The sequence below is a fragment of the Lucilia sericata genome, unplaced genomic scaffold (genome assembly GCF_015586225.1).
Source record: "Lucilia sericata isolate MDLA Ls3-8-SP2 unplaced genomic scaffold, ASM1558622v1 Contig000057F_arrow, whole genome shotgun sequence".
Lineage (NCBI taxonomy): Eukaryota > Metazoa > Arthropoda > Insecta > Diptera > Calliphoridae > Lucilia > Lucilia sericata.
Window position 1 is genome coordinate 845593 of NW_023994093.1, and position 27972 is coordinate 873564.

General features: G+C 31.3%; 1 protein-coding gene across 1 annotated transcript in view; it reads left to right on the forward strand.

Annotated features, from left to right (window-relative positions):
• The first annotated feature begins 767 nt into the window (after positions 1-767).
• LOC119616100 overlaps positions 768-27972 on the forward strand; it is a 54977-nt gene continuing 27772 nt past the window's right edge. The window contains exons 1-5 of the mRNA XM_037972278.1: positions 768-2967; positions 16943-17290; positions 20094-20668; positions 20742-20823; positions 26009-26099. Of these exons, the coding sequence (XP_037828206.1) occupies positions 982-2967; positions 16943-17290; positions 20094-20668; positions 20742-20823; positions 26009-26099 (3082 nt within the window). The 5' untranslated portion in view covers positions 768-981. The remainder of the gene's footprint in view (positions 2968-16942; positions 17291-20093; positions 20669-20741; positions 20824-26008; positions 26100-27972) is intronic.

Below are 27972 nucleotides of genomic sequence, written 5' to 3' on the forward strand. Positions count from 1 at the left end.
TTACGCATCGAAATATTGGTCATAGACCCCCAAAAATGTAGGCGATCTAGCAATGTCCGTCACTCTGTCCGTCCATCTGTGTTGATAGGTACTATAACGAAGGTGCTACAGAGCTGAAATTTCGCACAGTTATTTTCTACTGATCGGTCCACGATTTCACCAAACCTCCATACAAGTGGACTCCCGGAATACAGTTTGAAGAGCCATAAATAACTTAATTAGACAGCAATCGTGATAAAATTTTGCACAAGGGCCATAACTGACCCCACCTTCCTTCATAACTGGATACACAATTTGATGGTGCGTATATAAGATTAGGCATAATCCGAAAATAGTACTCTTACTTGTTGTGAATATGACCCAAGTATAAAACATAATTATTTCAGAATTTCATATTAATATTTGTGGGTTTCATTTTACCATCATTTCAAAACCCTTTAATTCTGGCAATACCATTCATAGCACAAATTCTCTCTCACTCCTTTTACATTCTAATGGTCAGTTTGTGACTTGACTTTCTCACACTCACCTGTTAGGACTACAAACAAAAAGCAAGTGTAAAACAGTAAAACTCTCAGTCATATGGAGAATTTTGAAGTGAAAGTAACGGTTAAAAAATATAACGCCAACGGTGGTTGAACATAGTGATTAATGATAAAGGAAAAAATAATATAAAAAGAAAATAATATAAAAATTGAAAAGTGATTAAATAACATAAAATATATTTCTAAATAGCGTGTTTTAATAAACATATAAAGCAATATAAAATATAGGAAAAGAGAATATAAATATAATAATTCTTTCAATTTCGAAATATATTTTCAAGTGTTTCAATGTGTGTTGTTTTAGCAAGAAAGGCCATTGTGAAATAAGGTTGAAGTTTAAGGAAACAATTAACCGGAGGTTATTTCTTTAAATAACAATAACAACAACGTCAATAAAGAAAATTGTATTACTAATGAAAAACTTGGAAATAGCATTATGCAGCAACGTCACCAAAATAAAAAAGAAGAAAATTATAGAATTTTTCACAACAATACCGCACCGACTGGAATAAAAACCATGCGTAATTCTGCTGGTTTACCACCAACAAATAGAGCAGCTACATCATCCAGTACGGTTACTACCATACAATTGACACCACTGTGGGAGCATATTTTAAGAACACGTAAATTACCCGATACTATATGTCCACGTGTAATGTTTTCTGAATTCCTAGAACGTTTAAAAGATCCAGAGTGGCAAGTGCGTCAACATGCCCTTAGGGTTTTTGTGGATGTATTAGTGGTAATGAAATCAAGAGCTGATTCTTATATGGAACCTCTTATAGGGCAGTTAGTAGAGAATTTGGGCCATCAGGCCCCCACGGTACGTAAGGGCGCTTTAGATTGTTTAAGGGTATATTTGGCGGAAACTGCTATGCCTGAGACCATAATGTTACAAATTCTAGATATTGGTCTTAATCAAAAAATAACTAATGAACCTTTTGGTGGTCGCTTAACTTGTGGCGTTATGCTGTCATTGCCAGCATTAGTTCAATCAACTCTACACACTCCTAAGAGTCACTTCATACTAAGAACCACCATCGATATGTTAGTGCAAAAGATGGGACAAGTGACACACCAGGAAATCACTCTTAAGGTATTGCGTAAAATGCGTGAACTTATAGGTGAAGGCGAGTTTATGAAGTATATGTCACATGGTGCTTACCGAGAATTTGATTTGTTATGTAATGTTTATGGTTTATCAGGGCAGGAAGAGGGTTTAATACAACCCACCAATGCCAATTTTATATCCTCCGAATCTAATACGAATACTTGGCGTTTAATGGCTGCTAATAAGCCGTCAAAACTTGCTAATTGCTGGCGTTCTTCCGAGGAGGAAGATGTCAGACTAGAAGAGCAGTGTACTAATGAAGCCGTCCTTGCTTGTCCGGCCAAGGTTATAATGGAAACTGAAATTAAAATAAATGACGACACTTTGACAATGCGTATTTTAGAGGCAAAAGATGATGACGTTTGTATCGTACAGCCGGAAATGTGCCATAAATCTTTAGCTGAAACCTGTCCCAACAGTTTAGAAGATGAGGTAATTTGCGGTCGTTTAGCAAGTGCTAAAAGTCTACGTGAGTCGTCATCGTCATTAGTAAAGCTATTAAGTGATTCTGATGATATGGAAGAGGAAAAACCTAAACAAGAATATTACACTACCATTGTAACGCCATCAACGCCCTCTCGTACCCCAAAACGAGTAACATTTGGTGGGGAAGTAGTTAAAATGCGCACGCCTGATAGTGATGCAAATTCAACAACCAATAACAATCATCAACAACAACAACAGCAGCAGCAAACGCAAAATCTTCAACAGTTATTTACACAAACAGATAAGAAAGATGATATGGTAAAGCATGTCAATGATGACAATCAACCCACATTCATATTACAATCTCCACCCACAACTGTTGACTCCAGTAAAACTTCAATTTTAACATTAGATATACCAAATGATAATACCAAACCTTTAACGCGTCCCAAATCTGGACAAACTTTAAAGTCCTCTGGATCAACCTCAAAAACTCCTTCCCCAGCAGCTTCCTCCCAAACTACTTCCCCCAAGTCTCCCGCAAAATCTCCTAAGGACTCTCCAAAATCACCCTTCAAACGTTTAAGTATTAGTCCAGTGGATAATATTATAAGTCCACGTACGGCTCATAAAGAAATCGAGGTTTTGCATAATTTACAACGAGATCCTTCACCGAATCGTGCTTTAACTGCTAGGCGAGCTAGTTTAAAGACCGAAGAGTTAAATACACCTTCTCCCGGTAGCACTCAACCATTGTGGATGGAAACTCAAGAGAAAAAAATACATTGTCAACAACAACAAAGTCCGGTTCAACCACCACCTCCTCGATCTTGGGAGGAATTAGGTATTGTAGATGATGATACACTAATGGATTTACGGTCGGGGGTAAGTGATATTTTATAATAATTTGTTATAATTTTACTGCTTGGTATACATTTGGAAAGCTCATAGCTGTTGTCAATGTTACCATCAAACGTATAATACCGCTTATATTGATAGTGGCTATAATGAGGTCAAATGTATAAGTATACGTATATACATTCATATATGTATATTAAGAAATTTGAATAGGCTATCATTAAAACGACCTTGACTTGTTTTCTTTGAAGTTACATTAATTCATGTACTTATGAAGAATTATTAATGTGTACAATTTATTACATGTTAATTATTGTTTATGTAAATAAAAAATAATATTTAAGTTATACATATACGTACTTTGTACTTTAATTCTAACTTTTTGCTACGAATAATAAATTTATCAAAAATTACTGCTAAAATCAAGTAATAAATGTTAAAGTTAGTCGAATTTAACACGGAATTACTTAGCCTCCTAGTTGTTTTCATTACATCCCAGCAAAAACATTGTACTGACTTTGCGTACTCAAAACTTACTTTTTAATGACTACCACATACTGTCTGCATTAAATAGAAGGAGTGTAATAATGTCTTGCAAAAAATGTAAGTACTTACTTTTTATACCCTACACCACTATAGTGGGGAGGGTATTATACGTTTGTGCTGATGTTTGTAACACACAAAAATATTGGACCTACACCCACCTTAAAATATACCGATAGATTCAGCATCATTTGTTTAATCGATTAAGACATGTCCGTCCGTCCGTCTGTCCGGCTGGCTGGCTGTCCATGTAAACCTTGTGCGCAAGGTACAGGCCGCAATTTTCAAGATAAAATGTTGGTCCTACACCCACCTTAAAGTATACCGATCGATTCAGAATAATTTTTTTGATCGATTAAGACATGTCCGTCTGTCCGGCTGGCTGGCTGTCCATGTAAACCTTGTGCGCAAGGTACAGTCCGCAATTTTCAAGACAATTTGATGAAATTTGGATTTGGAATATTAAAAATGGTTGAAATCAGTCCATTATTTCACCTAGCGCCCATACAACCGTACCTCCCGATTTGGGCTTTTTATGCCATAATTACGTCGGCCCATGTTTGACCTATACTCCTATATAAAGCCTTATTTAGAAAATTTGTTTTTTATCAATAAACTGCTTAAATACTTTGGAATTAAGGTAAAATTATTATATGGTCGGCCATGCCCGACTATACTTTCCCACTTGTTAGCATTGATATATTGTTTTCGAACTTTGTTTTTAACATAAACGAACAAAATATTTCCTTTTGTGAAAAATAATAATAGCCGTACTAGACGTACCCTCATATAAAATTTTTTGTTAAAAACAAAACTATTTACATACCTAACTCCATATTTGCAGACGATCGTAGTAAGCACTTACCTTACTCACTATTTGTAAGCGAGCGTGGTAAGTACTTGCATCCAATGTCATGTCAGTGTTAAAATTATTTTAACTTAAAATTATATAGTGTAACTAAAGTCATTACCGAATCATTGTAACTACAAGTCATTACCGATTTTTGTTGGGTATGTAAGAGTCGCGTTATTGACTGACAGATTAATCATCCCATAATCCGAACGGCTGTATTTTGTATTTTTTGATTATGTAGGTAAACTAAGGAGCGATTTTTGTAAATTCGATAAATACGTTTCAGTATTATTATTAGAGGATATATGAGTATATTTATCAAAATTATGAGATCCAAAGGTCTATTTGTGGAATCCGGTTGAATGGGAACTCGATTAATAAATAGCAACAGTGCCAACAATTTTTATACCCAACATCAAAATAGATGGAGGGTATATTGATTTCGTCATTCCGTTTGTAACACATCGAAATATTGGTCATATACCCATAAAAGTATATATATTCTGGGTCCTTATTAAATTCTAAGACGATCTAGCCACGTCCGCCTGTCTGTTGAAATCACGATAGGGACCACACGGCCACGACCACACAGTTGAAATTTTTCATAAATATTCTCTATTGCTAAGATATGTTTGGTATTGAAAATGGGCAATATCAGTCCACGTTTGTGGATAGCCTCCATTACTGTTTTGGAAGTACGAGTATAGCGATGAAATTCGACACAAACAAGTTTCATGAGGGTCGGTCCATATATGGTCCCCTTCAAAAAATGACTTTAACACTCATTACTGGCCTACAAATTCGAGTATTGCGATGAAATTCGGTACAAGTAAGTTTCTTACGAGCCAAAAACCTCTCCACTAACTTTTTTTTGGATCGGCCCATAAATGACCCTACCCCCCATATAAGGACCCCTTCTGAAAATGACTTTAACGCTTATTACTGGCTTAAAAATATGAATATAGTGACGAAATTCGACACACATAAGCTTTATGCGAGCCAAAATCTCTCTACCAAATTTAGTAAGGATCAGTCCATAATTGACCCTACCGCCCGTACAAGTTCCCCTTCAAAAAATGACATTAACGTTCATTACTGGCTAAAAAATACGAATATAGCAATAAAATTTTACACAATTAATTTTTTCGCGAGCCAAAATCTCTCTACCAACTTTTATGTGGATCGGTCCATAATTGACCCTACCCCCCATATGAGGTCCCCTTCAGAAAATGGCTGTAACGCCATTACTGGCTTAAAAATACGAGTTATGAAATATGATTATGAAATTCGACATAAGAAACTTTTATACGAATGTTAACTTTGCTACCGAATTTCATGCGAAAGGAGTCAGTAATTCACCCTACCCCCCCATATAAGCCCCTTTTAGAAAATAACGCTAACGCTAATTACTGGCATAAAAATGCGAGTACAGCGATGATATTCAATGTAAATAAGTCTTATATGAACCAAAATCGGTCTACAAAAAGTTATGAGGATAGATCAATAATTGACCATACCTCACATAACTCTTCATTCCGAATTCAATGAGGACTTATATATAACTGACCCTAGCCCCTTTAAAAGGCTTCCTTCAGGAAAGAGTTTTGGTTATTAAAATACGAGTATTGTGATGAAATTTGGCATAAAGAAGTTCTATACAAAACGAAATCTATGTACAAAATTTTATGAGATATTACTCATACGCTCACGGTTTAAAAATTAAACTAAAATATTTTGTTTTTAAAAATTAATATATTGTTAGTTCAAAAGAGCTCAGTCCATAATTGACTTAAGCCATATTCCAAATATCACCCTGATTTTTATATGAGAGCATACCTTTTACAGCATACTGTTTGATGGTGGGTATATGAGATTCGGTACAGCCGAATATAACACTCTTACATGTTTTAGTTATCTTAATATTGAAATTTGTTATTTAATTCTGTTAAATAGAAAACTATTTTACTATACATTAATCCAAACATGTGTAATCCATCACCCACATTCCCAATAAAATCTAGTAGGGTATTTTAAAGTTATTTTTGTTTATTTTTATTACAAATAAATTCAAAATGTTTATTTTTATCTTATAGATACCCAACACGTTTATTTATTTAGTAGTGTCTGTGACGCGTCAATGTCTATGTGTTTAATAGTTAAGGTAATAATAAAGGGTTTTTTATTTACTGGGGTATTGTACATATAATACTAAATATACATACAAACATTTTTATCAGATAAAAAATAGGTCTACATTCACAACAATATTTTCATGTATTTATTTATACCCTACATCACTAAATGTTTTGTTCTACACACATTTATGAATATAACGATTGCAGCAAATGTTGAGTTCATTATACATTCCCCGCAATAATCTATTTAGGTTACAATATTTTGTAGTAATAACGACGGTATTAATATGAAAATTCATTTAAATAGTGACATTTATTCATCTAACAAACTCTGTGACAATAACAATATAGGACCTAGTACGCATTTAGAACTTCTTTTAAAATTTAATTTAAAATCATGTTTAGGGTATTAAATCATCATAGAGTCGGATATTATTATATTTTACTTGTTACGTATATATGTATGTTTGTGTACAATAACTTACACCATATACATACATGTCGATTTTATTAAATATTACCGGTTTTATTAATCATAAAACATCCTTATGACCCAGTTCTCATAATAAATAAATATATATATATGAATGTATGTAACTTTAGTTTAGTTGTATTTGAAGTCATAAGTAGTACATGTAACATATATTTACTTACAAACATGTACATAAATTGTATATTCACATGTTTTTATGTATTGAAGAATAATTGTGTAACGGATACTGTATACCTGGTTTTGGGTGAATTGTATATTATTTGTTTTATGACTGACTGTTCTCTGCGTTTGCTCATATACCAACGACGGTCGATTAATAAGTCAATAAAAGAAATTAGTTGTTCTATGCTATAACTAACACACTTGTTGCACTTACAGAGGAAATTGTTGGCAATTCATTCTTAAAAAATTTAGCTTTTTTAAGTATCATCTAGACTAGACTCTATACTATTGTCTGGACTATAGTATGGACAATGGACAAGACTATAGACTAGTCTATAGTTTGGATTGAAGAAAACACTGTTGTCTAGAGTATATACTATACTATAGTAGGTTATAGACCAGTCTGTGTAGTCTATAATTTAGACAATAGTCTGGACAATAGACTAAACTATAATCTAGACTATAGACTACACTATTGTCTAAATTAAATACTATGCTATAGTCAGGACTATATACTAGACTACAGCGATGAGTATATATTAGACTACAATCAGGGCTATAGAGTAGACTATAGTCTATACTACTACTATAGTCTATACTGCTTAATCGAGACTATATACTGAATACACTGTTGTCTAGAGTATATACTATACTATAGTAGGTTATAGACCAGTCTATGTAGTCTATAATATAGACAATAGTCTGGACAATAGACTTAACTATAATCTAGACTATAGACTACACTATTGTCTAAGGTAAATACTATGCTATAGTCAGGAATATATACTAGACTACAGTGTTGAGTACAGACTAGACTACAATTTGGGCTATAGAGTAGACTATAATCTATACTACTACTATAGTCTATACTGCTTAATCGAAACTATATACTGACCATAGTCTGAGCTATAAACTTGACTATAGTCTGAAATATAAGTATATGTGAGACCATAGTCTGGACTAAATACTACACTATAGTCTAGAGTAGAGACTATACTTTAGGCGGAATTATAGAACATACTATAAACTAGTCTATAATCCCAACTACAGTTTAGACTGCGTCTAGGCAAAAGACTAAACTATAGTTTGAACTATTGTAGGTACTACATAATAGACTATAGTCTGGAATACACTTTAATTTGGACAAGACTATAGTATGGACTATAGACAATAGTTTAGACTATAGATCGGGCTATAGTCTAAGCTATAGACTAGACTATAGTATGTGCTAGATTATACTTTAATCTGGACTGTAGACTATATTATAGTATGGACTAAAGACTAGACTATCTTCGGAACTATAGCCTATACTATGGCCTGGGCTACAGATTGAACAACGAGATGGACTATAATCTTAACTTAAGAAGGGAGTATAGACTAGACTATAGTTTGGACTATATCTAGACTATGGTCTGGGCTGTAACTAAACTATAATCTGGACTGTAACTAGACTGTAGTCTGGACTAAAATTTGAATATAGTTTGGACCATAACTACACCATAGTCTAGACTGTAACTATAATATAGTCTGAACTATAGACTTGACTAAAGTCTGAACTATAGACTAAACTGTAGACTAAATTTTAGTCTTAAATTGATTCACCCACGTTTCTTTTGTATGTTTCCATTAAATTAATAATTATTTGTGGTTAGTTCTTCTGGTTGTATGTACTTTCATGTATGTTAGTATTACTCATATTAGTATTGTACGAATATATTACTTTTCTTCTGTGGTTTTGTTCCTAATATATGCAATAATTTAAATATATAGTATAAAAATTAATATCCATATTTTTATGGTTATTGTAAATTAAGAACTGTGCGTGCTTTAAATAATGATTACATTTGTAGTTTTTTTTTCATCATATTATGCATTGGTTTACTTATTTTCTTTTAAAAGTGTATACATTTTTCTTTACAGTTCCCACTTACGAATTATTTTCGACACAGTTTCTGTTCTTGGTCAAACCAAACATTTAGGTAAATGTATTAATTATTAATTGTAAAACAATTTCTTTTAAAATAATCATGAAGTAGGTCAATAAATTTATAGTTGACCCATATTGATTTGTATGACAATTTTTTGAATACAGTTAAACACGAACAATTTCAATTGTCGTATGTATAAAAATGTGTGTAATTTTACCCTACATCAAGAAAATAACATTCCCACAACCACTCATAAGACGAAAAATGCACACAATTTGTACAAAAATATATAAAAATATAACAAAGTTGTTTCACCCCAAACACAAACAAATTAAATAATTTAGATCACAATTAATCTTAACCAAAAAAGGAAATAATTCAAATTTTTATAGCTTTTATGTCCTAAAAACAAAAGTTCTATTAACACACTTTTACTTTACTTTAAAGATTTCTTTGAATCTTTACAAAACGAAATTAAAATCAGAACGTTACGATTAACATCTCTATTAATGCAATTAAAATGATATTTTCGATAATTTACATGTTTTAATAGAATTAACCCAATTCCTCACCAAACGAAAGTGAAATTAAGTTCGTAATTAAATGTTTCGTAAATTAAGGAATCTAGTAACTTTTTTGTTTGTTTTTGTTCGTCAATATAAGAACTAAATGTTCAAATTTAAATACTTGTTTTGTTGGTTACTGACCCATACACTAAAAACACACACAATTCCTTGTTAAAGGAAGTTGGTGCTTTAACAAAAAACAAAATCAGGATTTTTTGGTTCCTGCACAAATTAAAGTACAAATGTACATATACATACATAAAATGCGTGTGGGATTGCATGCTGACTGTGATGATTGTTAACAATTGAGGTCAGTTACTTTAGGTAACATTTTTTGAGGACATATTTAAGGGAACTATGATGAATAATATTAAAGTTATTTATGAAAGAAAAAAGAAACTTTAAAAGTGTTTTGATAGCATTCATAAATATCTACCGAATTTTCTTACAAATTGTAGTTTTTGTGATAACCAATTATTTACTTTAAATACAGACTAGAGTATAATCTGGACTACCGACTAGACTATAATATGGAAAATATACGAGATTAAAGTCTGAGCTATGAAATAGACTATAGTCTGGATTATAAACTAGACTATAACCTTTGGTATACAGACTATACTCTGAGCTGTAGATAAACTATACTCTAGATTATAGATTAGACTATACTCTGGACTTTATAATAGACTACATACAGCCTATAGTCTAGTCTATAGTCTAATCTATAGTCTAGTCTATAGTATAGTCTACAGTCTAATCAATAGTCTAGTCTACAGTCTAATCAATAGTCTAGTCTATAGTCTAGTCTATAGACTAGTATAGTCTAGTCTAGTCTATAGTCTAGTCTATAGTCTAGTCTATAGTCTAGTCTATAGTCTAGTCTATAGTCTAGTCTATAGTCTAGTCTATAGTCTAGTCTATAGTCTAGTCTATAGCCTAGTCTATAGTCTAGTCTATAGTCTAGTCTATAGTCTAGTCTATAGTCTAGTCTATAGTCTAGTCTATAGTCTAGTCTATAGTCTAGTCTATAGTCTAGTCTATAGTCTAGTCTATAGTCTAGTCTAGTCTATAGTCTAGTCTATAGTCTAGTCTATAGTCTAGTCTATAGTCTAGTCTATAGTCTAGTCTATAGTCTAGTCTATAGTCTAGTCTATAGTCTAGTCTATAGTCTAGTCTATAGTCTAGTCTATAGTCTAGTCTATAGTCTAGTCTATAGTCTAGTCTATAGTCTAGTCTATAGTCTAGTCTATAGTCTAGTCTATAGTCTAGTCTATAGTCTAGTCTATAGTCTAGTCTATAGTCTAGTCTATAGTCTAGTCTATAGTCTAGTCTATAGTCTAGTCTATAGTCTAGTCTATAGTCTAGTCTATAGTCTAGTCTATAGTCTAGTCTATAGTCTAGTCTATAGTCTAGTCTATAGTCTAGTCTATGGTCTAGTCTATAGTCTAGTCTATAGTCTAGTCTATAGTCTAGTCTATAGTCTAGTCTATAGTCTAGTCTATAGTCTAGTCTATAGTCTAGTCTATAGTCTAGTCTATAGTCTAGTCTATAGTCTAGTCTATATCGTCTTAGTCTATAGGTCTAGTCTATAGTCTAGTCTTAGTCTTAGTCTATAGTCTAGGTCTATCGTCTAGTCTATAGTCTAGTCTATAGTCTAGTCTATGTCTAGTCTATAGTCAGTCTATAGTCTAGTCTTAGTCTAGTCTATAGTCTAGTCTATAGTCTAGTCTATAGTCTATCTATGGTCTAGTCTATAGTCAGTCTATAGTCTAGTCCTAGTCTAGTCTATAGTCTAGTCTATAGTCTAGTCTATAGTCTAGTCTATAGTCTAGTCTATAGTCTAGTCTATAGTCTAGGCTATAGTCCTAGTTCTAATGTCTAGTTCTATAGTCTAGTCTATAGGTCTAGTCTATAGTCTAGTCTATAGGTCTAGTCTATAGTCTAAGGTCTATAGTTAGTCTATGTCTATAGCTAGTCTATAGTCTAGTCTTAGTCTGTCTAGTCTATCGTCTAGTCTATAGGTCTAGTCATTAGTCTAGTCTATAGTCTAATAGTCTTAGTCTATGTCTATTATAGTCTAGGTCTATAGTCTAGTCTATAGTCTAGTCTATAGTCTAGTCTATAGTCTAGTCTATAGTCTAGTCTATAGTCTAGTATCGTATAGTCTAGTCTAGTCTTATAGTCTAGTCTATAGTTCTAGTTCTATAGTTCTAGTCTATAGTCTAGTACTATAGTCTAGTCTATAGTCTAGTCTATAGTCTAGTCTATAGTCTAGTCTATAGTCTAGTCTATAGTCTAGTCTATAGTCTAGTCTATAGTCTAGTCTAGTAGTCTAGTCTATAGTCTAGTCTATAGTCTAGTCTCTATTCTAGTCTATAGTCTATAGTCTAGTCTATAGTCTAGTCTATAGTTAGTCTATAGTCTAGTCTATAGTCTAGTCTATAGTCTAGTCTAAGTTAGTCTATAGTCTAGTCTATAGTCTAGTCTATAGTCTAGTCTATAGTCTAGTCTATAGTCTAGTCTATAGTCTAGTCTATAGTCTAGTATAGTCTAGTCTATCGTCTAGTCTATAGTCTAGTCTATAGTCTAGTCTATAGTCTAGTCTATAGTCTATAGTCTAGTCTATAGTCTAGTCTATAGTCTAGTCTATAGTCTAGTCTATAGTCTAGTCTATAGTCTAGTCTATAGTCTAGTCTATCGTGTCTAGTCTAGTCTAGTCTATAGTCTAGTCTATAGTCTAGTCTATAGTCTAGTCTATAGTCTAGTCTATAGTCTAGTCTATAGTCTAGTCTATAGTCTAGTCTATAGTCTAGTCTATAGTCTAGTCTATAGTCTAGTCTATAGTCTAGTCTATAGTCTAGTCTATAGTCTAGTCTATAGTCTAGTCTGTAGTCTAATCTACAGTCTAGTCTATATTCCAGTCTATAATCTGGTCTTCATTCCAGTCTATAATCTGGTCTGAAGTACATTTTTGCACAAAAAAATCATTTCATTCTGATAACCCTAATGACAAAACAACAACTGTAAAATAATAACATTAACTGGTCATTTCTTCATACACGCGATAAATTCGCCGGTTTATTTCCTCTTCTTTAATTTTATTTCTTACTCATAAGAAAACGAAAAACAACCAACAATTTATGAAAAAACTGCCAACATACTCATAACAGCAGCCAGTTTATTTATTTAAAGAACTTAAAATCTAGGTCATACAACAAAAACAAAATAACGAAAAAGTAAGAAAACAATATAATAAAACATTAAATAACTGCAAACACATAAATATTTGTTGCTTTTTTCGGGAAGAGTTGTTGTCAGAACATTTGAAAATGCCACCACTTAGAAAATACAAATACAACTCAACACTTCTAATATTAAAACGTGTGTGAGTGTATGACGTGCCGCATTTATTACAACCGGAAATTACTTTCAAAGGAGAATTTAAGGATCAACAGAAAAATTAAATAAAAGAAACAGAAATGCTAAAAAAACAGTAAGGATAATGCTACAGGGACATTGTATGTACTGTTTGTTCTTATTATTTTTATGAAGTCTTTCTCAGAGCTTATTTGAGGGTTTTTGGTTTAAAGCTAAATTATGTTTTATTTTTATTTGGCATGTAATTTGATTTGTACTCGTTTTGTGACTCTATTATGTCCACCTAAAAAGTAGGTTAACTTAAATTGTTTTATTTCTTTTGGGGTTTTTTGTTCATTGTGCAGTTTAAGTAATTATAATCACATGCTTTAATATGCATTAACTTTAATATACCCGTTTTTACATTTTTGTGTTTTTCTTTAAATTTTTTTTACAAAATTTTTTTGTTTATGCAAATTTTAACATGGTAGATTAAGACTAAATTACAGTGACACATGTATTCAAATGAAACTTATGATGTTGAAATTAATAATACAAAATTATAATATTCATAATTATTAATAGTTCAATGTACTTAGTAAAATATTTTGGAAAAATTGATTTAATTGTTCTCACTTTAACAATACCTTTTGTTGCAATAAGCGTATGAGTGTTATTTGGTATCAATCATACGCTAAGGTACACAATGGCATTTAAAATTTATTACATGATTGGTGTCCTGTTGCGTATACGTATTGAAATAGTAATCATACGCTAAATCAATTCATTATATTTCATTTAAGTATTGAGAAAACGTTTCTTTACAACCACTTGTCTGGAAATTTAAAATCACAATTAAACGTATTAAGACATAGACAATGATTGTTATCTAAGTGGCCTTTAACAAAAAAAATGTATTTAGTATTAAACAAAAAACAAAAAATAAGTAAATAAAATATCGATTAAAACGCTGACCAGCAGAATACTTAGTAAATAAACTACATATAAAAAACTTAACTAAATTAAAGAATGTTAGCACTGAATAATAAATGCCAAAGAAATATCGAAAAATAAAACGTAGAAATAACTAAGCACGTGTTGTAAGGTTAAAGAAACTTTAATTCAATAGAGACAAATACGACTAGTAAGACACCACTAAAAAGTACATTCTAATTAATGGACTAGAGCCTACCGATTAAAGTCTGGAATATAAATTTGACTACAGTCGTTATTATTTACTATATATCTATCATGGACATATATACTGGATAATGGTCTTGACTGTAAACTTAACTAAAGACTAGTCTTGACTATAACACTGACTATAGTTTTGACTGTATACTAGACTATATTCATCACTATAGATAGGAATATTGTCTTGTCTATTGCCCAGATTATCTTGGCCGTATACTAGACTGAAATCTTGACTAAAGATTAGTCTTCACTGTAGACAGAATGACTATAAATTAGAACATAGTCTTGACTACTAAATATACTACAGTTTGGACTATATAATAAACTATAGGGTTGCCTATTGAATATCTATACTAAGGCTAAGGTCTTGACAATGGAATAGGCTATAGTCCCACTAAAGAAAATTATATAGTCTTAACTATTGACTAGACTTAAGTCCAGATTATGACTATAGACTCTAGTCTTGTCTATAGGGTAGACTATAGTCTTAACTGTAGAGTAGACTATAGTCTTGACTATAGAGTAGACTATAGTCTTGAATACAAAGTAGACTATAGTCTTGACTATAGAGTAGACTATAGTCTTGACTATAGAGTAGACTATAGTCTTGACTATAGAGTAGACTATAGTCTTGACTATAGAGTAGACTATAGTCTTGACTATAGAGTAGACTATAGTCTTGACTATAGAGTAGACTATAGTCTTGTCTATAGAGTAGACTATAGTCTTGACTATAGAGTAGACTATAGTCTTGTCTATAGAGTAGACTATAGTCTTGACTATAGATTAGACTATAGTCTTGACTATAGATTAGACTATAGTCTTGACTATAGAGTAGACTATAGTCTTGACTATAGTCTTGACTATAGAGTTGACTATAGTCTTGACTACAGAGTAGACTATAGTCTTGACTATAGATTAGACTATAGTCCTGACTATAGAGTTGACTATAGTCTTGACTATAGAGTTGACTATAGTCTTGGCTATAGAGTAGACTATAGTCTTGACTACAGAGTAGACTATAGTCTTGACTACAGAATAGACTATAGTCTTGACTACAGAGTAGATTATAGTCTTGACTACAGAGTATACTATAGTCTTAACTATAGATTAGACTATAGTCTTGAATATAGAGTAGACTATAGTCTTGACTAAAGAATAGACTATAGTCTTGACTATAGAGTAGACTATAGTATTGACTATAGAGTAGACTATAGTATTGACTATAGAGTAGATTATAGTTTTGACTATAGAGGAGACTATAGTCTTGAATATAGAGTAGACTATAGTCTTGATTATAGAGTAGACTACAGTCTTGACTATAAAGTAGACTATAGTGTTGACTATAGGGCAGACTATAGTCTTGACTATATAGTAGACTATAGTATTGACTATAGAACTATAACTATTAACTAGACTTAAGTACAGATTATGTCTATTGACTATTGTCTTGTCTATAAGGTAGACCATAGTCTTGCCTATAGGGTAGACTATAGTCTTGTCTATAGGGTAGACAATAGTCTTTTCTAAAGTATTGACTATATATTAGACTATAGTCTTGACTATAGAGTAGACTATAATCTTGAAAAAAGAGTAGACTATAGTCTTGATTATAGAGTAGACTATAGTATTAACTATAGAGTAGTCTATAGTCTTGAATATAGAGTAGACTATAGACTTGACTATAGAGTATAATATAGTTTTGACTATAGAGGAGACTAAAGTCTTGACTATAGTATTGTCTATAGAGTAGACTATAGTATTGTCTATAGAGTAGACTATAGTCTTGCCTATAGGGTAGACTATAGTCTTGTCTAATAAGTTGACTATAGTCTTGACTAGAGAGTAGACTATAGTCTTGACTATAAAGTAGACTATAGTCTTGACTACAGAGTAGACTATAGTCTTGACTACAGAGTAGATTATAGTCTTGACTACAGAGTATACTATAGTCTTAACTATAGATTAGACTATAGAGTAGACTATAGTCTTGACTAAAGAGCAGACTATAGTCTTGACTATAGTATAGACTATTGAAGTTTTGACTATATAATATATAGTTTTGACTGTAAAATAGAATATAGTTTTGACTATAGAATAAACTACAGTCTTGACTCTAGAATAAACTATAGTCCTGACTATAGAGTAGACTATAGTCTAAGCTACAGTCTATAGTCTTGACTATAGGAAAGATTTTATTCTTGACTATAGAAAAGATTTTAGTCTTGACTATAAAATAGACTATAGTCTAGACAGATTTTTAGGTATTATAATACCCTAAATCGTATTATGTGAATTTTTAGCTCTTTTAAAAAACATATTTCTAAAATACTTATGCTTATTGTAGGGTATTAAAACTCCATAAACTTATACAAATGAATAAAATTTGTAACAATTAAGCAAAACGAAATTCTTTAAAAACAGAAATAAAACTAACACGCTCAAGCACATAAATTAAAGGTCATTTAAAAATTAGATAATTTTAACTAATAGATATAAATACTACAATAAAATAAAAAACTAAAAATTTAATACCAAAATTGTTAACCAAGGTTTTTTGCCATTTTTATTATGAGATATTTGCGTGTTTGTTTAGTTCAATTAAAGAAGAAAAAAAACAAAAACAAGAATATAACGTGCAAATATTGCAAATAGATAATTTAATTTATTGCTTTTTTTAAATGAAAATATTAAAAGATAATAAAATGTAATTGAAAAGTAAGAGTTTCCCATCCACCAAAACTAACTTTGAAAAATAATATATTTTGCAGAATTGGCGCCATCGCTTGCAAGGTGTTTTACAATTGGAACAGGCTTTAAGATCATCTGAAAACCTAGCCAGTGTACAGCCCTGTTTGGATTCTCTATTGCGGACACTACTCTCGTCGGAATGTAAAACGGAAGTGGCGGAAGAAAAACGAAAACTATTAATTAATTTAATAACACGTCTGCCTTTAGATAATCTAGAAGACCGTACTATGCAAATTATGAGTGGTCTCTGTCGCCAAGGTGGTGCAGGGGCAAATCGAGTGTGTAAGGCTTTAATGCAAAGATTACCGCCGGCTGCTATTATTCTAAAGTTAATATCACAGGAATTTTTACATGCCAAAAGCTCAAGGGTAAGTAATTTGTCGCTGTCTCTTTCTGTAATGCTATATACATAGGTACATGCATACATACTTATTTGTATATGTTTATTTACTGATTTTGTCATTTAGCTAGACAATGACAATCATGAAAAAAGTAAACACTTGTTTGGATTTATTGTAGCAGACAAAAAGCTTTAATCAGAGAGAAAGCAAGACACAAAGAATGGAAACTCTAAATAAACTCAAACACTAAATAGTTTCATTTAAAAATACATTTTCAAAATCTTGACTACAAATTTAGAACTTTGACAACAGTGTTTCGGCTCTATGTGCCTTGCTCTATGACTATACATAGTATATTGCCTACATAAACATACATAAGTATATAAAGAAGTATTTTTCTAAGTTCAAGCTATCAAAGCAATTTGTTCGTTTGATATTTAATGGTTTCATTTCATTTAGTACCAACATTAATTTCCTGCTTTCTTTACTACTTACTCCCTTTTTTTTATATTTGGTATAAAAATTTTTGATTTGCATGATTGTTTTAAATGAACTGCACCTTGTGCTCAATGCATTTCATTGCATTTGCATGTCGGTGAACTTCCGTCGTCGTCACTACACTCAAATGCAATTGAATATTAATAATTGAAAACGAAAGAGTGAAAGTTCAACGTTTGGTTTGATTTTTTTTTTTTTTTTTTGGTGCAAAACAACAACAAAAACAGCTGGTTTGGGTGAGGAACAAATTCAACTGTATGAAGGATTAAATAATGTATTAAACGTGATTTACTTGAATTGAATTATTTATGATTAAATAATGATTAGTTTTTAAATATGTGTCATAAATTTAAGTTAAATGACACGAAATTTTAATTAGCGATTGAATTGTTGTACGAGGATTACTATAAGTGTTGCCACAGCTCCAAAATTTTTGTAAAATTAAACAAGTTAGATTCGATACCCACTATCATCATATGCCGTAAAAAGAATGCCCCATTTTAAATAAACTTTGGTATTTATGAATCGATGCTTTTGTTATCATCGTAAGAATTTTTTCATTTATTAGATTTATGTTGAATTTTATTAGCATGTCCCGATATTAATATGAACATCAGGGTAATATTTTGAAGACGGCCTTCAATAAGGGATTTAGTCAATTATGGACCTCTTCTGAATAAAAAAATTTTAATTTTTATAACCATAACCTGTTGCTTTTAAGAGGTGTTATAAGGGATGAACCTAGAATCATAAAATTTTAACAGTATATGTGTTTTTGATTATGTAGATCTACTTAGGAGGGATTTTTAGAAATTTGTACATTTAGGGGTAAAAAACGGGTAAAACAGGTCTTCTTAATTATCTAACCCAATATTAGTGATACAAGAAACATTTTAAATGCTCCTGTATCTACTCTTAAAATGAGCAGATGGGTGTCTGGTTCTTTCAAATTTATGAGACACCTGTTTCGTACTTTTTTAAAATTCAGTCATTTTTGGGTGTAAAAGGGAGAAAACTGTATTTTTGGTACTTTTTTTTAGCACATTAAGAAAACTTTTTTGGCTTATTGACGTACATATACCTATTAAATTACGTAATAACTTTCTAATATGTATTGAAACAAAATATTTGCTATTGAAAAGGTACCAAAAATGGGAAAAAAGGGAAATTCAATTTATTCAAATTAATTGAGCCAATTTTTATAAAATTTGAAAAAATAGTTAACAAAATAAGCTATTGGTACATTATTTTGGAATTCGGGTACTAAGGTCTATATAGTACCAAATTCGGGTAAATTGTTTGGTACTTTTTTGAAAGCACAATTTTTCTGGAACAAATGAATGCAGATTTGATCGTTTGAGTTTTATCTGCGATATATAGATTTAAAGATGGAATATTTTGTAAACTTAATTCTTGAAAAAGTCTTATCCTAGACTAAAAGGGGAAAATGGTACTATTTTATTAGTACTTTCCACAAAGATAGAATTTATTCCACTTTTGGTATTTTTTCTTTCTTCAAATGATACTCTTTGTATGTTCTATGGTATGAATTCAAAACACAAGATTATTAAACATACTCGGTCCTTTTTGAATATGATTCTTTAAGAGAGAACTTTTTAGTACTTTTTATCTCTCAAATTGTACTTTTTGAATTTGAACATACATTGTCCAGACTGAATAATAATCTGTAAGTGGGGACTCTTTGATACTTTTCCATTCTTCAAATAGTACCTTTTGGATTCCTTATAATGGGGAACCAGAACACATGAAATGTGGAAAATGTGGAAGCTAAATGAATGAAAATAAAAATACACGATCCTTACTGAATGTGAATTTATTCACGTGATAAATTTCAAAAATATTGAATATAAAAAAAACAGAAAGATTAAAAAAACGTTTAGTCAATTAACATTTTCTTTAAAAGTAAAAAAAATTTTGTATGAATTTAATTTTTGTTAGTATAGCGAAGCACCCGGGTTATTCTAGTATATCATAATTATCATTTTAACATTAATGCAAATAACTACAATATAAATATAGGATAATAATCACAATCATAATGCATTTAATGTGTACTAACAACGTCTTTCACAATAAATGCACTCTATAACTGGTTAATTTATTATGATAAATAATAACTAAAACATTTATTTTATATTAAAAGCTATTTATATCTTCCCTCAGAAAATGAACACAATCACAATAAAACACTTTACATGACAACATTTAATAATTTATACATTCTATTAGTTTATGTCAATTTTGCAAAACAAATAAAAAATAATAATAATAATAATAATAATAATTCTTTGTTTGTTTTTTACATTTACAGTTTCGTGAACATGCATTACAAATGGTCATATTCGCACTCATGACCTTTCCCAGTACATGTTTTGATACGGAGACATGTGTCACAAATGCAACATATGCCGCAATAAATCGTAAAAGACGCGTACGTCAAGCGGCCTTAGATGTTCTTGCAGTATTGGGTCAAATTGCCAGTGCCAGAGAAGTATTGGATGTTGTGCAACAAATTGCAAATTCACGTGATGATGGTGATGCATTGGTGGCAGCAGTTAAAACACGTTTGTCACGCAAACAACTGCCACTGGTAAGCAGTGAGGGTGCAGTGCAGTATTCGTTGCATGTACCACCCTCACAATTAACTGCTAACACACACGATAAGGAGTTGAAACTTCAAAATGAGAGCAACAATAATAACAATAGTAGCAGTAATACCAATGAGGAATTTGATAAAACCACAGAAGGAAATGGTCAACAAGGACCGGATATAGATTGGATTACTGCAGGTATTGGTTCAGTTTCACCCACTTCTCTGAAGCGTAGAGCTCACAGAAATCGTATATCAGCTATGCAGAGTTTTACTTGTTTAAATACTCAGGGAAGGTAAAGTCGAAATCATTGTAATTTATGGTGTTTTAAGAATAATATTAATTTTTTTATTATTTTCCACAAACAGTTCTACTTCCGATGATCCCGTGTTTAAACCACAATATCGCAATCCCTCCGATTTACTAAACCACATCAAAAATTATGAAAATGTAAGTTGTTGTAAGAAGTTAATAATACGATGTGTATATCATCCCAAATGAAATATTTAACATTATTTTTGAAAACGAGTTTTCAAAACCCAGAACCAAACCCCTTTTAATTTAAAGATTAGAAGACAATCAGATTGACTATGAACACAATTTTGTCGTTTGATATTTGTCTTTATTGAGTACCAATAAAGCATATCGTTTTTCCGCATATGTATATTAGGGTGGCCTCGTTTGTATAAAGGAAAAATAAGGTGTCGATGTTCCTAACTAAAATTAAAGTTTAATTGATTATAAGATAGCGTTTCTTAAAATGTTTGTCCTGCGGTCAATATTTGTCGAGATGGATCAAAGGATAAAAAGGTCCTTTTTTGAGGTTTTTATGATTTTTTTTTCATATTTCTTCCAAAGGAAAGATATAAAATATTGGTATCATAAGAAAGGTCCTTGAGAGACGCATATCAGAAATTTTTGTGTAACAGTAAAAGTATTCGAAATTTTATAATTTTTCGTAAAAATTTTCAGATTTTTTACATTTTAACATAGATGAATTTAATATAATTGATTGAAATTAATACACAATAATCCTCAATAAAATCTACCGAAACGGTTTTTTCCTTTTTTCAAAATTCAATCTAGAACAAATTTTATTTAAATTTATCGAAGCCATATAGGCTTCGAGGCTACCAAAACGTTACAAAATAATGTAAACAATAACTTTAATATTTAAGTTAAACTGAAAAATTTGATTGATAATGGAATGAAACTATAAAGTGTTTTATACCATTGTAAAGCTAATGAAAGTACGCGTATGCTGATGTACATATTAAGTACGTTGGATAAATATAGCTAGCAGAAAAGTTGGGACAAATTTGAGTTTAAAATATTAAAATAAAATACAAAATATAACGAATTTCGAAAAAAAGAAAAAATCAATTCGGTGAAATTGTATGAGGTTTATAGTGTAATAATTTCAATTAATTTCATTATATAATTCTATGTAAAAATTTGAAAAACTTAAACATTTTGGGAAAAATTACGACATTTGTAATAATTTTGGAATTGTATACAAATCTGTGTTATGTCATTGAAATCGTCTTTCAAAGACCTTTCATATGATATGGTTTATTTGCCAGAATTGTGAAAAAATAATCATAAAAACCTTAAAAAAGGACCTTTTTATCTTTTGATCCAGCTCGCCAAATATTAATAATTAGTTCAAAAGTTATAAAGGGCAAAAAAGGTACCAAAATCACCTTTGTTGCACATTTTTACCCCTTAAAAGTACGAATTTCAAAAAAGTACCAAAGTGCATTTAAAACTTTTCTTGTATCACTAATATTGTGTAAGATAATTAAGAAAACCTGTTTTACCCGTTTTTCCCCCTTTTTACCCCTAAATGTACAAATTTCCAAAAATACCTCCTTAGTGGATCTATATAGCCAAAAACACATCTACTGTCAAAATTTCATGATTCTAGGTTCAGCCGTTTGGGCTGTGCGATGATGAATCAGTCAGTCAGTAACGCTACTCTTTTATATATATAGATTGGTATCTTCTCAAAATATTATTATGCCATATTATGATATCTAATGTATTAATTTGTTGGACCGTTTTCAAAAAAATCCTAAAGGGGAATTTTATACGTTTAAAAACTATACTCGGCATACAAAAATCTTTCACCTGTGTGTGAAATCATCGACCGATTTGACCCATTTTCAATAGAAAATATTTTTGGAAGCTCCCTAGCTCTTTTCTTTCGGACTCTCTATCGTCCTTTCAACAGACAGGCGAACGGACATGGCTAGATCTTCATAGAATAATAAAATTTGACGCGTTTCGCCAGCGATCAATGAAAAAAAAATCGAAAAAATAAACGTGTTTTCTCACCTTTGACTTCCCATATTATATATCTAAGCATTCATGGGATTAATGGTGACTTTTCGTCCCTTTAGTCCTTGACGAAGCAAATTCTCCAGTTTGCTTATATTTTCCTGGGCTATTTTAGAAAACATTATAGATCAAATTATTGTAAATTTTGAGAGGGAAAGTCATCGATAGTGATGGATGATACAGTGAAACAAAATAAACTAAAATAGAAATACCTGTATCACTTACATACTATTTATCTGATAGCTATTATCGTGTACTACAAGAATTTGTTTTTGAAGTTTACCAAACACCTCAAAAAGCGGTATTACGTACCATTGAGGACTTTTAAGTAAGTAACTTAATTGTATCTCAACCGATATTAAGCATGAAACGGATTTAGAAAGATGAAACTGAGGCCTACACCACTATAGTGGGCAGGGTATTATGCGTTTGTGCTGATGTTTTTCACACCCAAAAATATTGTTTCTATACCAACTTTAAAGTATACCAATCGGCACATAATCACTTCCTGAGTCTATTAAGCTATGTCCGTCCGTCTGTCTGTCTGCTTGTCTGTCTTTCTGTGTGTCCAGATCGCATTTTTTAAGATAATTTCATGAAATTATTTCAAAAAATTGCGAACGTTCTTGAAAGTAATCGAAATCAGTCAGTTATCTCACCAAGCCCCCATAGAAGCGGACGCCCCCTAATAGGGCTTTTGAACTCATAATTATGTTAAATGTTCTATTATTTCAACAAAAATTGGCAAAACTTAGTTTTATATAAGTCTGAATTATACTGTCATAAATAAGTTTTATATAAACATAAATTCCGACAATAAATTTTGTAAGGATCGGTCCAATTTTTCCTTCCGATTTGGGCCTTTTCTTATGTACTCTTAAGAAAATTACTTGAATATCCATTATTAACTAATACTAAACACTAGTATTACGATGAAATTCAAACATTAATCCCGCCAATAAATTTTATTAGCATCGGTCCAATTTTTGCTCTAGCCCCCGTACAACCGGACCTTCTGATTTGGGCCTATTATCTACTACGTCAAATATATTACTAACTGTCTAAAAATTGCACAATGTTCTGATGTATGTAATACCCAAAAATTTTACCCTTAAGTATACTTTCTGATTCGATTAAGCTATGTCTGTCTTTGTCTCCGTGTACACCTTGTGTGCACGCTTCAGGTCGTAATTTTCAAGATAATTTGTTCTCTGGATTCAATGACGAAGACTGTAGAAAATGATTGAAATCGGTCCCTTATTTGACCTTATTTCGGTATTATTGAAAATGAATCGGCCACGCCAGACCATATAATATATCACAAAATTGTTCAAAAAACTGTTATTATATAAGATGCTTTATAAATGATTAAGCTACGCGAAATCGGAATCTGGCCTTTTGGAAAAAAATACTTTTTAGATATCTCGAAAAATGAAAAAACATAATAGACGACGGTAACACCCGTATTCATAAAGATATTAATCATTTATTTTAGGTTTAATACGCACATTTTTCATACAAAATTCTAAAATCGACGTTATATCACCCTAAATATCATCGAAAATGTAAGAAATTCTGAGGCCAGATTGGAAATTAGCGTTTCTCAATCAAATGGCAGTAGAACTATCACAAACTACTAGGGATGCCAAATCCCAAATTTTGAGATTTTGAAAATTAATCCCGTAAGTCATGGAATTTTCACGCATTAATATTAACAAATCTAACAAATTCATGTGACATCCTGAAACCTGGACTTAATTGCCGACTACTTTCCTCAAGAGACAGCCAAACGGACTAATAAAGTGTCTATCAAACTTTAAACTAATGTATAACGAATATTAGTAATCACTTTCTAGACAACACTATGCAACCATTTAAAAATGTTCAAAACAAAATTTACCGAATAGAGAGCCGAACATTAAATTTAAATTTATTTTCTCTCTTCTATCCTGCCTATATAAATCAACCCATACCACTCATGATAAACATATTACAAACAAACATATCATATACATATTTTATAGGTTTAAAAAGTTTTATTCGAGAAGAAAAAGGAGGGTTGATGAGAAAGTAGCAATATGCATTTAGTGGAGAAACTAACACAAGTATATAACAAGTAAGAAATTATAGTCGGGCGAGGCCGACCATATAATACCCTACACCTTTGACAAAAATATAATGTGATTTAGTTGCCATAATAAAGCATTTAAGTTGAATTGTACCTTGCCTTAGATATACATACTTAAGCCGTTTATTGTTGAATAAAATTGTGGACAATTAAGTGAAATTTTGATGGGGGCTTTTCATAGGGGCTAGGGTCATATGAGAACCTATTATTATGGAATTCGTGGGGGTCATCAAGTCTTGTATACAACTTGGTTATTGCAGCTTTTTGTCGAGATATGAGTATATTAAACATAATTATGAACTTAAAAGCCCTATTCGGCGGGTTCAGTTGTATGGGGCTAGGTGAAATAATGGACCGATGTAAACCATTTTCAACAGGCTTCATCTACGGTACCATAAAAGATCATGTGCCAAATTTCATTGAATTATCTCCAAAATTGCGACCTGTAGTTTGATTACAAGGATTACAAGCCCTATTGGGGGTTCAGTTGTATGGGGGCTAGGTGAAATAATGGACCGATCTTAACCATTTTCAATAGGCTTCGTCCCTGGGACAATAGAAGATCATGTACCAAATTTCATTGAATTATCTTCAAAATTGCGACCTGTAGTTTGATTACAAGGTTTACATGGACGGACGGACATAGCTAAATCGACTCAGAAAATGATTCTGAGCCGATTGGTATACTTTAAGGTGGGTATAGGACCAATATTATTGTGCGTTACAAACATCAGCACAAACCCAATATACCCTCCCCACTTAAGTGGTGTAGGGTATAATAACTGCTAGTTAATAGAATACACTTCCAAATGCATGGCACGATACGTCAACAGACAGTATATATTAAACATTCGTTAGTGTAGGACTAGGAAAAACAATAAAATATAAACGATATTAAAATTCAATAAAACGCACTAAAAAGTGAAAATTTTGTAAAAAAAAGAAATATAATTTCAGTTGATTTTTTTGGAAACAACAAATGATTTTACCATTTGTTAGTGATCATAAATTTGCCAACAAACGTAAAATGTTAGAAATTTATAATAATTTTCCCTTGTATAATTTAGTACCAGCTAATTATTTAAAATGGGTATAGATATTTATAATAATACTATAATTTCTATAATGTGATGAAATTTATGAAATTTTTTTTAATGTTTCTTACAGGAAGACAATCATCATCATAATAATTATAATTTTCATCATGTCTTTGCTTCAAATCCTTATAATTATGGTTTATCTACTAAAAAATCAAATGGTAAATATTTAATTTAATTTCTTTATTTTCTTTTTAAGTTAAAGAACAAAATATTATTGTTTTCCATTTTGTATGTAAAGTACATTTTGTTTATTTATTTTGTTGACCTAACAACCAGACAATTCCTTGAACTTTACGAAAATAAAATTCCTTAGCATTCCTTAAAATGGTTATTGTATTTTTTACGGTTTTTGGTTTTTGTCTTTCTTTGCACAGTGTTACAAAAGCAAGTGATTGACAGACAGACTGTTGTTGGGGAATTAAAAATGTATTACTAATTTTCTTGGTTGAAATCAGATAATTTCCATTTTGGATTGACAAGTAAATGTTTAGCTAAGATGGACTTTTTGAAAGTAATTTCAAGGAAGGAAAAAAGTACTACATAGAAGTGCTGAAAAAGACTATCAGAAGTAATGAATTTAACGAAACCTTGTCATGGCATCAATGTTATTGATTTCCATTCATTACTTTTGAATAACTTCAAGATACTTTCAAAGCAAATATTTCCAGGGATTTTTCTCAGTGAGTTCCTCATACATATCTACAATATGTTTATAATAAAGTATGTACCAAGAAAGAGGACTTAATTTTCAATCTTTCAAAAAGTACCACTTATAGAGTCAACGTTACAATCTAGTCATTCCGTTGCTTTAATGTAGTATATGCCTGGACGTTACCTAAATTGCATTCAGACAGACAGGTATTGTCTGCAAGCGTTCGATAACAGAATTTTTCAATCTTAATTCATTAAAAGCAGAGCAATAACAGAGAAAGTCTTCGGTTGTGTACTCTTTCCTGCTCCTAAATAATCGTTGTAGGGAAGTTTTAAACTTTTAGCATATTTGACTACTGGCCAATGACCAGTTAAAACCGCTATCAGATTTCTGAAATGGAGTCTATTTAAGTTTAGTGTAAAACACGTTCCTTTCGAATCCACGAAGGACCAAATCCTTTTGATCGCTGGGCTCTTATGGCCGCTTAGCTATCAGTTAGAAATAAGATATTTTCACCCGATATCCTATGATACTGACAGCTATTTTAATGGCCATTATTTATCCTGGATTATGCTGCAGTGATCTGGCGGCCTGATAGACAGTTTCATATTTAACTCGTCCGAAAAGATTCCACAGTCCACTCTTTCATCTGATTTTGATCCGTATGTTCATTCTTCCATCTTTTATTAGCTGTAAGTTGAAGTTTCCCTTTAATATGAGGAACACTAATGTTATAGTGATCTTCGTTTATGTATAAAGAAGTAGCAATCTAAGCAGGAGCATCCACTCGTTGGTTCCCATCTCCCAACCGTGGAATGTCTCGCTATCTCCTAAAGATACAGCCGGCAATTCTTGAAGTGGTATACACATTCTCACATGACCGCTTTGTTATAACTTATAAGTTAATAATATGATATGTATTCCCCAGGCTTGGGGGGTAATGACTATATTTTCAATTACAATTACATTTGAAGTAATTGTAATTGAAGCTTTACTAATTACAATTACTTTTAATTGTAATTGAAGTTTTGCCAATTACAATTATTTGTAATTGTAATTGAAGTTTGGACAATAACAATTACTTGTAATGGTAATTGAAGTTTTGCAAATTACAATTACTTGTAATAATAATTACATGTTATTTGTAATTAGTAATACCTTAATTACAATTACAAGTAATTTTAATTGGAAAATTTCAATTACAATTACAAGTAATTGTAATTGGCAAAACTTCAATTACAATTACAAGTAATTGTAATTGGTTATTGGTCAATTACACATTACAAGTAATTGTAATTGGAAAAATTTCCATTACAATTACAAGTAATTGTAATTGGTTATTGCTCAATTACACATTACAAGTAATTGTAATTGACCAT